General features: G+C 46.6%; 1 protein-coding gene across 3 annotated transcripts in view; it reads right to left on the reverse strand.

The window, feature by feature from the left end:
- The window catches only part of NSD1 (nuclear receptor binding SET domain protein 1), a 65912-nt gene that overhangs the window by 12752 nt on the left and 38363 nt on the right, over positions 1-14797 (reverse strand). For all 3 annotated transcript variants that reach the window (XM_061456735.1, XM_061456736.1, XM_061456737.1), the window contains 9 exons: positions 12291-12491; positions 10712-10891; positions 10225-10381; positions 9721-9926; positions 9079-9191; positions 6254-6523; positions 4811-4927; positions 3499-3640; positions 2944-3050 (listed from right to left, as the gene is read on the reverse strand). In XM_061456735.1, the coding sequence (XP_061312719.1) occupies positions 2944-3050; positions 3499-3640; positions 4811-4927; positions 6254-6523; positions 9079-9191; positions 9721-9926; positions 10225-10381; positions 10712-10891; positions 12291-12491 (1493 nt within the window). The remainder of the gene's footprint in view (positions 1-2943; positions 3051-3498; positions 3641-4810; positions 4928-6253; positions 6524-9078; positions 9192-9720; positions 9927-10224; positions 10382-10711; positions 10892-12290; positions 12492-14797) is intronic.

A 14797-nucleotide genomic window follows, 5' to 3' on the forward strand; every position in this document is an offset into this window, starting at 1 on the left:
ACTTCTTAATATTTGGCAACCAATCTACTACAGCAAATAGTTCTCTTTAAGAGCCTGGAAACCCTGCACCAAAGCCTGTTTAAACGTGGGATATATACAATTAGCAACAGCAGAATGAGGAGCCAGGGGCTGCCTGATGTCACTGAGCTTGTGCCACCTTTCACATGCTTCATGCCCTCAAAGCAGTCTCATCTCCTTGCATCCATGACTTACGAAGAGTCCCTCCGAAGCCTTCCTGCACTTCTTGACATTCCTCACTCCTCTTCCCGTTTTCAGTCTGCATTTATCTGTGATCAGTTTAGACCTGTATTTTTCTCATGTCAATGCTGCTTTTTTCCAGACAGTTTTTCCTCTCTCCCTGAAGTAAGCACAGGGACGTACTCTCCTTCTCATAAACCAAAGTTACAGTCTGCACCCTCAGTCTTCCTAATTGCTTTTCTCTACCCCTAGGGAGTTTATTTCTCCCAAACACACTACTTCAGATGATGCCTCACATGTTGTGTTCAATGACATCAACGCTTCTCCAAAAGAATAGGAATTCCCTCCCAAAGCACTGCCACCATTTGCCTTTTTCACAACTACATCACAACAGTAGCTCAGTCCTGCAGCAGCTGAACTGCTCAACAGCTTCTTTTCCACTGCTGCTCGTGACCATGGAAGATTTGCTTCTATTACCCTTCAGGTGTGCACTCTGTACTCTGGTGTACTGAATCTCTGAACTCCAGCCCATTCCCAGTTATACTCAGTTACTCCTTTGTAACAGCCCCATCCTCTCCAACACCCTTTTATTACAATTATATTACCATGCTTCCAAAAACTGTGTTACAGGTAGTAATGAAATAACCACAACTGGTCCCCAGATTGGCATATAAATGGTTTAAGTGCTCTCTGGCCTAAGGCTTCCTCAAAGGCTGCCTTTCCCTTCAGACTAGTTCTTCAGACCACTCCTAACCTCCTTAGCAGAGATCCTCTCCAGGCTAAGCCTCCCACTGTACCAAGCACTCTACAAAGATGATGTTAATTGTCCCCAATCAGTGACCTTATCCAAGCACTATCCATTCAGTTTATCTAAATAGACCTGAGCTAAATTTTATGTCATTTTTCACATATCTATGTCCAAATAATGGGTTCTTGGCACAAAACATCTGTGTGCTGAGATGACACCTACAAGGCGATTTTTGCATCCTTTGTTCTGCATAAATATTGGGCACTATTTTCATCGCTCTCATATGAAGACTAAACCCAAAACCAACAAAACATTTAAAAACCTTTGTCTGCAGACCTACAATTTTATAATTGGGCAACAGTGGTTATCCAGCTGTCCTGCCACTAGGGAGTTACAGCTCTGGATTGTTTCCTTCCCTTCTACCGGTGGATAGTTCTCCTTCCATACCACCATTCACACTGACAATGGGGACCAGTAAAGCCTTTCTTATCACTGAAAATGCAGCCAGTGAAATCAATCCACCTATTATCAGCGTCTAGTACCTCGGCTTTTTAACCACAAAGAGAACAAGAAAAACCTTTCACAGCTAATTTGAATGTCTAAGGCAAGGTCTAACAGCTGGACCAAGGGATTCACACTTCAATACAATAGACTTCCAAGCATTCTTCCCCAGTCCCAGTTAGCAAGGTCACTTTGAAGACTGAGCTACACCATAATCTTGTCTTGCTGTATCTTCAGGAAGCTTAAAAATGCATCTATTGTGGGAGGAATTTGAAAAAAAAGAAAAGAAAACCACTCCCCCACCCCCCACGGTACTGTTTTCTTGGGCATTGTTTCTTAGCCCATCTCATCAAGATAGAGTGAGTCGCCTCAGGCATCACAATGGAACATTAATGCCAACTAAAGGGCACCTTTCTCTGATTTCCATGATGCAACCTACAATTTCAGGGTAAAAATTACTATCAAACCATGTGTAACACAGGAGCAGCACAAAATCAATTGAACTTTAAATCTCAACCCCTAAAAAAGGAACTAAGTACATCAGATGTGCAATTCAGCTCACCCGGCAACTTCTTAACACATCAATTATTTATATTTTTTTATCATAACTTTGTTCTGCAGAGGAATTAACTTTTCTGGAGAATTCACAAAACCTCCCGTATCTATTAACAGGGCTTTTGACCCTTAACTGTGGGTAAGCCACCAGTATCCACATACCAGAGCAGAGGGATTACAGACTGATTTGGTGAAGCTCTTGAAACAATCCAACAGCTGAGACATGGATTTTGCTGGTGACAGCTGGGAACTCGGCCAACTGCTCCTGTAATTTCCTTTCCCCAGTGAGAACCAGCTTATACAAGGAGGTAACTGAAATCAATTCCTGTTACTGCAACATTGCAGTTACAAAATGAAGCTCTCAAAAGCCAGCGAGTTCTAAAAGCTAGTGATTTTTCTACTATATATATGGCATTTCTTATGCCTGTCTGATGTGTAAATTTCAGTTGCTTAATTAATAGAAGGAAAAAAAACAAAGTTTCTTATTGCAGCAAAGATGGTGATGTAGAATAAAGCACCTCCAGTCTGAAGGAATGCAAGTTTGCTGGCCTTTCATGCATGCCCACAATTTACTCAGGCCTCTACTTTGGGAAATGGGCTGAGTTGTGGTTTCCTGGTTATCCAAAGGAACTCCTTCCCATGCCTGTCCTTTGCTCCTCTAGTGCCATGGAAACTACCATGATAATAAACAGAAAATTCTGAAAAAAATCTTTCATTTACTCTTTTGGTGTAAAATACAATTTCCTTTCATTATTTCTAGCAATTTGTATAACTGAGGTCTAAGATCTGTTCTCTCAGCATGGGAACTTGAATATTCAGCTCATTTCAAGCACTGTTCTCATGGCCACACTGTTACCCTTCCTAAGATCTCTGCAACAAATGATGCATGTCTATGAAAGAAGGTGATGTGGAAGAACAAATGCTTAAAGGAGACATCATACCTTTGGCCGTACTCCTAGGAAGCCACTGCAATTTGGGGCACCACATTTACAAACAGTCTTTCCGTTTCCCAAACACTCCAGATTGTAGTTGAAAGTCAGCTCAGTCCCTGGCACAAAAGCAGATCAAGACCAAGCAAGATGTAATGAGCTATGGGGCAGAATGGCTCACTGCTGAAATAAAAGCACTTTTGAAATACAATGTCACAAATGACTGTCACAAACACACAAGGATACCAACTATTCACCTCCCATGGATCTGTGTGGATTGAAAGTTCAGTGCAACCCCATGCTCCTACCATGTGCTACAGCTAAAACAGGCATTCCACCCCACCTGTAGCATGCTTAGTTCCATTTCTCAGCCCTGTAAATCAGAACTAGGAACCTCCATTTATACCATGGATGTGTTTCATTATGTCAGTGCTGGTCTTAAGTCTCATGAATACTGATAGGAAAACAAAAATTAACTATCTTCCCAGGGAGCTACAAACCCTCCCCTTTCTTACAGAAACACTCCCACGTTTTAACTGCAGGTACTGCCAGAGCAAGATTTCTTACCAGCTTTGATATTTACAATTGCGAAGAGCCCGACCCGCGTGTCACCGTTCACACACCACTTCTGAGTCTCACAGTTTGGCTGGCAGCAATGGTTCATGAACCGAGCGTAATTGCCCTTTGGCCCAGCATCAATGATTCGATCCTGGAATGGGAAGAAAGAAAAATCAGAAACACACAGTTAATAAACTGTTATTTGTTGCTCAGACCATTGCAGCCCAGTTTATATATCAAGGAAGCATTAACCAGTACTGAAATGCGTGACATCAGAGGCATTTGGGGATGCTCGTGAAGCATCCAAGTTCATCCATGTGTTTTAACCGAGTGTAAGTGACAGGTGTCGCTGTGCTGCCTGGAAAAATCAACAGACACTCAACCGGTTTCCACACACTGGCAGATCACACAGAAAAACAGTCTCCTGCACGGCTTCATCTTCCTTTTCCAAGATACAAGAGCTCCTGAACAGCCAGGGAAATCCTACTGCTGCTTTGTGGGAAGTTAACTCTCCCTGCGGTGTCAGTGCTGGATAATCACTAAGCTTCTAAGGCAGCACTTGGTGGTTCCAGACCCCAACTTCTGCTTAAAAGTGAAACAGCAATTCCTGTTTCTTGTAGGTCAATGTATAAAACAGGAACAGTATGTAATGTGTGAGGTACACTTCTCTACAGCATACTACCACTTTGTTAGTCTGTGTTGGAGAGGAGAGGGCAGCTGCAACTGAGATTTGCTTTTGAAATAATGGGACAGATACTAACACTTGGGTTTGCCCCTGCTCCCACCCATCAGACAAACAAGGAGAACAATATATGGTCTGTGAATTTCCAGCAAGAGGGGAGAGCCAGAAAGCAGTCGCCTTGTTATCCTGTCCCACACCTGAGAGCTGCTTCCTGTGCCTGCTTGCATGGTCTCCCTCTAATCTTCACAAGGTTAAGTGACAAAAGCATGGAAAGCATCTGACAAGTACTTACCTCTGTAAGCCAGGAGCTCATACCAACAACCTGGCTTCCAGGACCCACTGAGGAGTCTGTGGGTGTAACAAACTCCATCGCTTTACTTAAGTCAGCAAGACCTGGGATCTGAACTTAAAATGAAGGTCTCACTGTGCCTGGTACTTTGTGTATCTGAAGGCTGATGCCTTCTCTGGCACACACCAGCCCAGGTCTGGACTCTACAGAGTTCAGCTGCTGGGAAGCATCCTGAAGATACCAAATTCTTAGCACCGATTTTACTTGCTGGAGAAGACCACTCTGTGCCTTCCTTGCTGTCATTTTACTTCTATAAGTTATCCTGGCAAAAACAAAATCCCTTTACATACCTTATCCAGTGTCAACATGTAGAAATTGGTGATGTCATGCTCCTGAGCATAGCGGATTCGGGCTCGGCACTCCTCCTCATCAATTAGCTCCCCAACATACTCATTAACAAATTCACCCTGCCAGAGAGGAAACAAGCTGGTAAGATGAGACAAATTCCCTCCAGGATGAAGGGACATACATCTTTGCTCTAAAACTTAGTTCCTGTTTCCTTTGTGGAAACCTTCTCATAAAAATATCTCCATGTGCTCTGCAGCCAGTCTGACCTATAATCTTCACTAAGAGCCCTGAATCATACATCCCTTTCATATACTCAAGAAGTAACTTGAAATAAATTAAACAACAGCCATCTTTGTGCTATGGAAAGAATTACGGTTCAGGGATAGCGCAGAAGTGAACCACAAAAACCAGCTCTTTGCTGAAAAGCTCAAAGCACTGCAAAACCACATTCCAGCATGAAACAATACCCCTTTGGGGACCAACCACACCAAGCAGCATGAGGCACTGAGGACAACTGCTCCTGCAGTAGATCCATGGAGTTCCCTGCACTGAAGTACCACAGAGACCATACTCCAGCCATCAAAGGGAACACCAACTCTGCTGCAGTGGGGCTAATAGGTGTCTCTATTAAATAACTGAGTTTTGCTGTTTCCACACTGTCTGCTGAAAGTGACACATAACTTCCAGGCACATGAACAGCAGAGAGACCCTTTAACCTGTATTACAGCAAGCAGCAAAGCCTTAAGAGGAGAGACTCACATTTCTCCTTCTGCTATCAAGCCCTCCCCCATAGCACGTTGGCACTACTCCTTTTTCAGACATTCTTCTCCTACTAAGCTATCTGTCCTCTGTTTCACTTCATCCTTTTTTTAGCTTTGGGGTTCTCTTTAACATTTTTCCTTTTCATTCAGCACAGACGTGTGTCCACAGAACTACTATTCTTTGGATTTTAAAACTAAATACAAATGTTGTATCTGGAGTTACCAGTTTCAGCAATAACAACAGCCATCTCCAAGACATTACCCTTTTTTAAGAGCCAAGCCCTGATTTCAGTTTCTGATACAAGATTCTCATGCTGGAAAAGCCTGGTTATTCAAGAATGGGGGAGGTATAATCACTGTTCCCCATATGGAAAACCTGAGCACAGTCTTCAGGCCAATGTTTTGGTGTACTCAAAGCCCGTTGTCCATCCAAGCAGACAGATCAAGCAATCATCTTTCTTACCATGTGGGATAACAACATGCAAACCATTTTCTTGGTTATCTGAGCCAAAACATTCTTGTCAGGACTGGGAAAGTTAAACTCATCCATTACCTAAATAGCATTCTATGGCAAGAAGTCATCTTCGAATTATGGAAGTCAGGAATTTTTCCGATCTATTGAAACCAACGCTGAATAAGAGAGAAGCAGCAAGAGAAAACTACATGCAGAAACAGAGAAGGTACCTTTCTGATGTCTGTTTTGGCTTGTAAGCCCCAGCCTCGTGCCAGTGTACGGAAAATCTGTACCTCAGGATACTGTCGCTTGGAGAAGCACTGGTTCTGGCAGCGCTCCCCAGCGGGGCACACCAGGGGATGGCATTCATAGAGCAACATGCGGTTGATGCACTCAGAGTCCAGGCCACATGGGTTTTCGTCTGTCGGTTTGCAGTTGCAACGTGGTATCTCAGACAGGTCTGCGGTGAAGATCTGAACCTTACCCACCGGCCGGTTCACCTTGAACACACATGAAGGATGTCAGCTCTCAAGAACAACAGTTACCCTGCTAGCCACTTCTATACCCAACCCTTGTCCACAAGCTGACAGGCTGCAGGGTGAGTTACAGCAAGGGGCAGCAAGACACAAGTACAGATGTGCTTCTGGGCACACTATTTCAAGAGGTATGGGGTTAGAGGGAAGAGCTAAGGAGGCTGCAGGTCCCCCATTAGCACCACTGGTTCAGTGTGCGTTCTGTGATTCCGGAGGGGAGGGAGGTTGCCAAGTGTCCCCCTCCCATCACCTCTGTGTCTACATCCAACTGAAGTGGCCCAGCACTCTTGCTGGGTGCACACCATACCTGTGATCAACACCAAACCATTTTCTATGTAAAACAGCACCTTTCCTGGCCTCTGTGCATTGAGCCCTTTTCCTCAGCTTTCCCTTACAGTCCTGTTTTGTTTAACCTGTTACCTTTGAGCTGGTTTGTGCTCTCAGCTGTCACTATCAGAACCGGGCTGTTATGCTCATGACAGAGTGCAGGGGGCCTACCTATGCACCAGGCCACAAGCAGTCAGCTTCCTGCCCCACTGTCCTGCAGATAGAAATAAAGAAAAACCATCCAAGGCTACGGCTGGAAGGCCCAGAGAGGAGCTCAGAGTTAAGGCAAGGAGCTCTCTAAAAACTGCTCCAGAAGGAAGCAGAGTGCAGCACCAGCTGGAGAAGTCTGTGGAAGGAGCAGGGTCCTTTGGGTTTGGTTAAAGGCAGCAAACACTGAAAAGTGGGCAACAGAGTCAGTACTTTGGAGAGAGACACTGAAGAAAAGCTCCTCGCTGTTCTTTGCCTGGGTAAGCAATACCATTGGCTTCCTCTCCTCTCTCAGAACACAAAAGGAGGGGATCACTTAGCACAACTATTCCAGCCCCCACATTATTTACCTAATTCTACCCACAGAGCAAGGTTTCTATGCTGGCAGCCTGCCTGAGGCTGGCCTGCCCTGGATCCTCCTTCTCTGTTTAAAAGCAAACCTTGCAGAAACCCTGGTTAACCTCTTCAGCATAGTCTCCACTTCCTCCTAATAATGCCTCCCACCTTCCTTGTCACTCTTGTGATCTCCTCTGGTGCTTTCCATCTCTTACTCAGTGATGACAGTCACAGGACCAGGTCAGTCCAGGCAGCAGTGTCCTTGCTGGCTCTGGCACTGCCACTCCAAGTGATCACAGTGTCAGCATGCACAAGTGCCCAGCAGGCCTGCCTTACTCTCCTCTGAGGCACTGCTAGTTCCAAACCAGCTCCATAACAGGGCAATGCGTGGACTAGCCACAACCCTGATGTGATGAAGGATCCCAAGTATATTTTGCAGCAGACTCTCGTGTCTCCTTGGAATGAACCAGGTGCTGATCTCCTTAGAAGGTCAGGACAAGAGCAGATACAGTCAGCTCCAGCTATTCCACCCTGAAAGCCTCTCCAGTCCACTGTATGCTCCTGCAAACTGCTTTGCTTTCACAGAGACAAAGAGCTTGCACTCACGAGAGCTGCCACGGCTAATCACCGTGACAGTTATTATTTATATTAAAAGAGTATTTCAAAGGCTCCAAACTGCTTCCAAAGTTCCTTTGTGTTGTGGCCACAGACAAGCTTAAAAATACCTTTAATGAGAAACTGTATTTCCTCCACTGAAGCTGCCTGGCCAATACTGCTGCCACAGCATTCAGCTATGTTTTTTATACTGTACAGTAACTTACGCAGGATATAACCGCCTGCCTAGAAGTCCCAGCTAGACATAAAAAAACACCAGCAGTCAGTAAAGCTTTCATAGTTTACCACATAAAAAAAGGGAAAGAGCTGACAGAGGCAATGAAAAAAGAACACAGTCCTGAGTCACCAGGTTTCTGATCAGTCTGGACCCACACCTCAAACACATACACCTGCCTGGCCCCAGCCTTCCCCTCAAATCACCTCCATCCTACAGAACTTCAATTGCTGCTCTAGATCTACCACAAAATACAGCCCAAACATGAAGAGTTCCCCCAAAACTCAGCAGAATGGCTGATATGATATTCCAGAAGCTACATCAGCTTTAGTATTTCTGTCCAGTCACCAACTCATACAAAAAGAGATACAGAACAATAGCAGCGATGAAACAAGATACTGTGAGCTACCATCCTCCATGAAGCTCTGCTCCACCGCACCTTGACCATCATTTGTCCTGGGATGCCCTCCTTGCCATGAGCAGCACACAGCACTTGATCATACTGCGTATTACTAGCACTCTCCCCTAAGTTCTCCAGGTAGAGACATTTCTTCAGACCACACAACTGACATGGGACAGCACAGAGATGTCCAGATCTGTTCCAGTAAATCAGAGTACCTCTCTTACTAGTCTCTAGCTTCCATACAGCACTGCGCATACATGAATCCTTTCTGTGGAGGATGACTGAAGATGCCAAGAGGACCAAAGGAACTTTTAAATGCAGCCAAATGCCCTAACAGTAGCAATGTTTCTGTATACCTGTATATCACCTGCACCAACAGCTCAAGACTTCCATACTTGACACCCCCCCCCCCCCCCTCACCTTGATGTGTTTGTAGGGAGGTGGTTTCTTGTCGTTCTTTTTGTCTTCCTGAAGCTGTCTCAGCTCTTTCTGAGCCTTCAACTCTTCAAATCTTACTGCAGCTTCCTGAAGAGCTATGTGAGAGAACAGGCTGTGTTATGAAAAAACTTCCTCTGCTCACAGGAAGCTGGGCCAGTGTCCACCCGGTGCTTCCAGTTCCACAAGCAAAACTCCCTGGCTGTGTACTTCACAGGCAGAGGTTCACCAGCCAGTGCAGTCACATGAGTTACAGTAAGGGACCTGCCCATGGATGATGAAGCATCCAAACTGTCAGGCAGCTGCATTCACAACTCCCAAGTGTGTTTTTATACAGAGATAATGATTGTATGTGACACAGGAAAGCTGACAAAGCAGCAGCTCACTCAGATTTAGAGTGGCTATGTCAGAGCTGGGGAAGTATTCAAGATCTGCACACCCTTCTCCCTCTCTGGGGGTCAGACCAATGAACACTGAGTGCACTGGATGACAGATAAGCAGCAGCTCATTCTACAGATTTAAATTCACTTTAGCCCTAAGAAAATTTCTCTGCTCCAAAAAAGTCACTTCTGCAAATGGGAATGAAGAGGAAAAGAACATGCACCTCCCTGGACAAAGACAAGTTACCTTTCTTGTATATGCCATCCACGCCCTTTCCCATCTTGTCTTTGCTGCTCACATCACCTTCCATGTAAGGGAACACACGGGCCTGGTGGGTCCACAGGTAATCCTTGGAGCCGAAGAACAGCACAGGGAACTCACCAATGTCATGTTTCATTTTCTGAATGTTGACAGGAATCGTTCTAGGATGGCAAATCTCAGCTGGCCACCACCTGCAACACAGGGAAGGGCTGATGAAACAGCTGGACTCCCAGCTTCCAACCAACTCTGAAGCACACTACTTCATGGACACGTGGGGAAAAAAGTGTGTGACAGCTACCAGTGCAGCTGGTGGGAGAGACAAGAGGCTACTGGAGGAGAAGAGCACGCATTTTACCAGCCACTACTTGAATGCAAAAAAGCCAGAGGCTGCTGCACTGTACCCTGCAGAGAGGAGCAGCTTCTCACCTCGATCACCATGAGTACTGCATGAAGAAGAGATGGGGACAACTCTGTTCTACCTTCACCTACCTGTAGCGCCCAACTTTCACCCAGACTACTTCCTTGTAGTGTGGCTTTTTGCCTGCCTTGCAATCATTACAATACCAGCTTCCCTCTGGCATCTCAATGTTTAGACACTCACGGTGAAATGCAGCCGGGCATGACTCACAGCATAAGAGGCTGCCCCCTGCAAAGAAAAGGAGAAGGATTTCATCAGTCACTGTGCAGAAGCCTTGGACTCCACACTTCCAGAGAGACAGAGCTGAGAAAAGGGCATGATGCTCTTCTGCACACCCTTTTCAAAAGTTGTGCCCTACTCATGCTGCAAAAAGAATCCTTGTGAGGATCCAGAAAAAGTCCTAGCCTTAAGCTGGACTTAAATGGGAATGCATAAGAAAGCAATCTGTTCTCTGCAGATCTCACTGGCACATTCTGAGTGGTCAAAGCTTCTGCCTCGCTAATAGCTTCTTGTGCGGGCATTCTCTGGTGAGAGGGGGCCCAGCACAGACCATCTCACCTTCCGAGCAGACAAAGCACCAGCTGACGTTGACGTGCTCGTGGTTGCGGCAGCCCCGTCGTGCAGTGAAGTGGTTGGGGCAGATGATGCTGTTGGAGGCGAGCACCACGGAGCCAGCAGCGAGGCAGAAGTCATTGGAGTGGTACGCAACGGGACACCGCACACAGCGCATCAGGCGGCCTAGGACCAGAACATGTTGGGAGCACACTGAGCCTCTAAAGGACAATCAGTTCTTGTTTCTGGCCAAAACCAGCCTCTATTTGATACCTGCGCTCAAAACGATCAACCGTACATGAAAAGGAAACTGACCTTTTTTACTGCCTGTCCATGACATCCTCACTAGATTCTTAAGTTATTTAACAAAACATAAGTAGAACTAGGAATATCCTTTATATTTGTATCTAACATATATAAAATCGTTATTATTTAGAAGTGAAAATCTTCCTGCATGCTATGCAGAAACAGTTCAAGAGTTCACAGACTGGGACTGCTTCCTATCATACACAAATAATTAGTAAATCAGCTCAGACAGTAATTACAGAGGGGGTATTCCAAGTGCTTGGCTGCACATAATGAAACCAAACTGTGCCGCTTCTGAAAACATCAGCACTTGCCTTTCCACTTTATCGGATTTTACCCTGAAATTCCAAAATGGAGAATTTAAAATTGCCCACAGGCCTAATTTAACCCAAGGTTTTGGAAAGCCTGTTTTCAGTTCCTCACAGGAAACCATAAACAAGAAGAGGTGGGAGGAAAGGGGTAAATCTGACCACTGAGAAGCAGCGGCCAGAAGAACACAACGTAAATGGTCAGCAGGGAAGCTGTCAGCTGTGGCCTTTAAGGCCTGCATTGTCTTCTACACCAGATACTGGTATGTGGTGAAAAAATCCCCCCAAACACCTTTAACACAGACCCTGAGGATAAAAACTGAGCTGGTCTTCTTGTTGCTCATCTTAAGATACCACGGATTTAAAGGAAGGCAGCTTGAGAAGCAGATATACAAGACAAACACATAAAAATTCTAAGTTTAATCATGTGAGATAAAGGTCAAGGTTCTGCTGCCAGCAGCTCAAACAAATGTCTGCCCGAGAGTCTCAACCCAAGGGTGTCACTACAAGACAAGAGTCTGCACTATAAAAAAAGGAGAACTACAACAATATCGTAGTTTTTACTACGTTGCTCTCTGTGTCATTGTCTCCATAGCCAGTGCTGCTAAGCAGGCACCATTTGCAGCACCAGCACAGTGAAAAGTAGGCAGGAGAAACATGAGTGTCAGTACAGCTCCAGAGACTTGTTCAAAAAGCCAGAGGCAATGTGGCACCGTTGGACGTGCAGGCATCCAGGCGTCTGGACAGAAGAGAACATTTTAGTGCCATGTCTGACCATCAGGAGTGCTGATGAGCAGTAACCTCGCACACTGACACCTCCCCTTCCACTCCCCTGGGAAAAGCTATTCCTCCCTACAGCAAAGCACTGTGTCAAGGACAGAAAATCCACTTAAAGAGCTAGTGGACTAGACATGAAACAAAGAAAAGGCTTCTGACCGCATCTCCTAGAACACCCTCCGAGATTTTGGTACCTTTAGATGCAGAGATGTTTGTTGGGTTAGCAGCGTGACAAGTCATGCAGATGTGCAAGGAGCATCGGAAGCCCTTGTTCTGCATGACTGTGGGTGGGTACTTCTGTATGCAGGCTTCATGGTAGTACTTCCCACAGAGGGGCAGCAAGCACCGTTTTACATCTTCCCCGCAGCTCTTGCACACAAAGCAGGTATGGACCCCTGAAGAAAGAGCAGCAGATGTAACATCAGGCACACAAAAGGACTAAATGAAGATCTGACACTTCCACCAGGCCACATATTAGCACAGCACAACTTTCCAACCGACTGTACCTATCCCAAAGCACAGGTCTCTGCAGCAGGTTCGTTTTGCCTGCAGCTGCAACAGAACTCCAGATCAAATAAAAGTATTATTCTAGCTGTGGTATCAGGCAAGGGAATAGTAAGAAGAAAACCAAAACCTGACAACCCTACTTAAGACATTCCCAGCTGTCCTGGGTTCAGCAGTAGCAGTCATTTTTCTCCTTGGTAGCTGGTGCAGTGCTGTGTTTTGACTTTTGGCTCGGGAACAGAGCTGATAACACGGATGTTTTGGTTTGGCCAAGGACTTTGTGAGCCTCATGCTCTGCCAGGGAGCAGGGGAAGCCGGGAGGAAGCAGGGACAGGACACCTGACCCAAGCTAGCCAAAGAGGTATTCCATACCACAGCACGTCATGTCCAGGATGTAACGGAGTTAGCTGGAAGGGCTGGTAGGCTGCGGGGTTGGAGGAGGTATCGGTCGGTGCTTGGTCGGGCTGGGGGGGGCGACTTACCGGTCGGCTGGTGATGAGGTGTTGTATTCTCTTTCCTTGTTATTTCCTTTATCATTATTATCGTTGGTGGTAGCCATAGTGATTTGTGTTATACCTTAGTTACTAAACTGTTCTTATCTCAACCTGTGGAAGTTGCGTTCTTTTGATTCTCCTCTCCATCCCTCCGGGAGTAGGGGGAGGGAAAGAAGGGGGGGGAGTGAGTGAATGAGTTGCCTGACTGGGTTTAAACCATGACAGTTCTTTTGGCGCCCAATGTGGGGCAAGAAGGGTTGAGGTAACAACAGATCTGACTGGATTAATAGTCACTCGTCACAATGCTGATTTATTGGCTCTCAGAGTTGTTCCTCTTGATCTCACAGTTTCAGAATGGAGTACATTACTTAGAGGCAGTATTTGCTGTGTTAGTGTTTATCAAGTGTGGGACTTGGGCTAAGGTTCTTGTCTCACTGTGCTTTATGGCAATGACTTGTAATACGGGTGGGCTCCAGCAGCAGGGCGGGACGGACGTGGCTGTGGACTTGTACCTGGCCGTCCGGCTGCTCTTCACCGTCCTGGCCCTCGTCCTCGCCTCCATCTTTGTGAGGCTGCAGGGAGCCAAGGGGGAGCGGCCCCGGAGAGCTGCCCTGGGGAGCAACCGGCGGCGGGAGCAGGGCCGGAGGCCGCAAGGGGACGGCTGCCAGTGGAGGAGGTCGGGGCAGGCGAGGAGCGGAAGGAGGCGGCTGCCGAGCAGAGGGAGAAGGCAGCAGAGGAGCCGAGCCCCGCGACGGCCGAGAGCATCCCCCAGAAGCCACCCGCCGAGCCGCAGGAGGATGCAGGAGACCACGCAGCATTTCCCAGCAAGGCAGAGGAGGAAGAGCTGGACTCAGGAAAAGAGAAGCTGGTGGTGGGAGAGCCGGCAAGCACAGCAGCTACACCAGCCCCAGTGACAAGTACAGCAGCATCATTTGAGAGTTCTGAAGGTTTTGAATGGCCTTTGGGTATCCTTGGGACCTGCCTGCTGATTGTGATGGGGATCACCATGTTGGCACACACACAGACTGTGTTCTACCCACAACCATTTTGTCTGATCTCAAAAGTTAAGCAGTCAGGTTTGGGTCTTGTCTGGGGTTAGACGACAATATAGGGGACCAAGAGATTTTCCCCAAAGCTGGACAGTCATGAGTGGCAGGGTGTGTGGGACAGTATTGGCAAGTATCTAGTCCACTGGGCCCCTCCAGTGCTTTGGAAGTATCGGAGATGGAAAGCAGCTGTATGGAGTCCCCAGCAACAAGCTGCAGAAACTGCTTAAGGGGACAGTGAATTATTTTAAGCCTGGTGGGCCAATGGCACTTCAGGCCATCAGAGCAGAGATGCAACACAGAGATGGACTCATGATTGAGGAGTGGACTTAGCAATGGACACTATTGCCCAGATTATTCACGAGTGTGAACACTGCACACAGTCTCTCCTGCTCTGGAAGACTGTTACAAGAGATGGAGCCTGACATCATGGACCAGATGGATTCAGCAGCTTTATAGGGACTGGTCCATGCACTAAGATAAGAGTGATGGTATATTGAAAATCTGGGATCTGAGCATGACGTGAATGGTATGGAATAAGGGGTGGATAATGTCCTGGGTTCAGCAGCAGCAGTCTTTTTTCTCCTTCTTGGTAGCTGGTGCAGTGCTGTGTTTTGACTTTCGGCTCAGGAACAGAGCTGATAACACGGATGTTTT

Source organism: Pezoporus flaviventris, unplaced genomic scaffold (genome assembly GCF_033815535.1).
Source record: "Pezoporus flaviventris isolate CSIRO_AGI_PZ_B2104156 unplaced genomic scaffold, CSIRO_AGI_Pfla_v1 ptg000023l, whole genome shotgun sequence".
NCBI classification, from domain to species: Eukaryota; Metazoa; Chordata; class Aves; order Psittaciformes; family Psittacidae; genus Pezoporus; species Pezoporus flaviventris.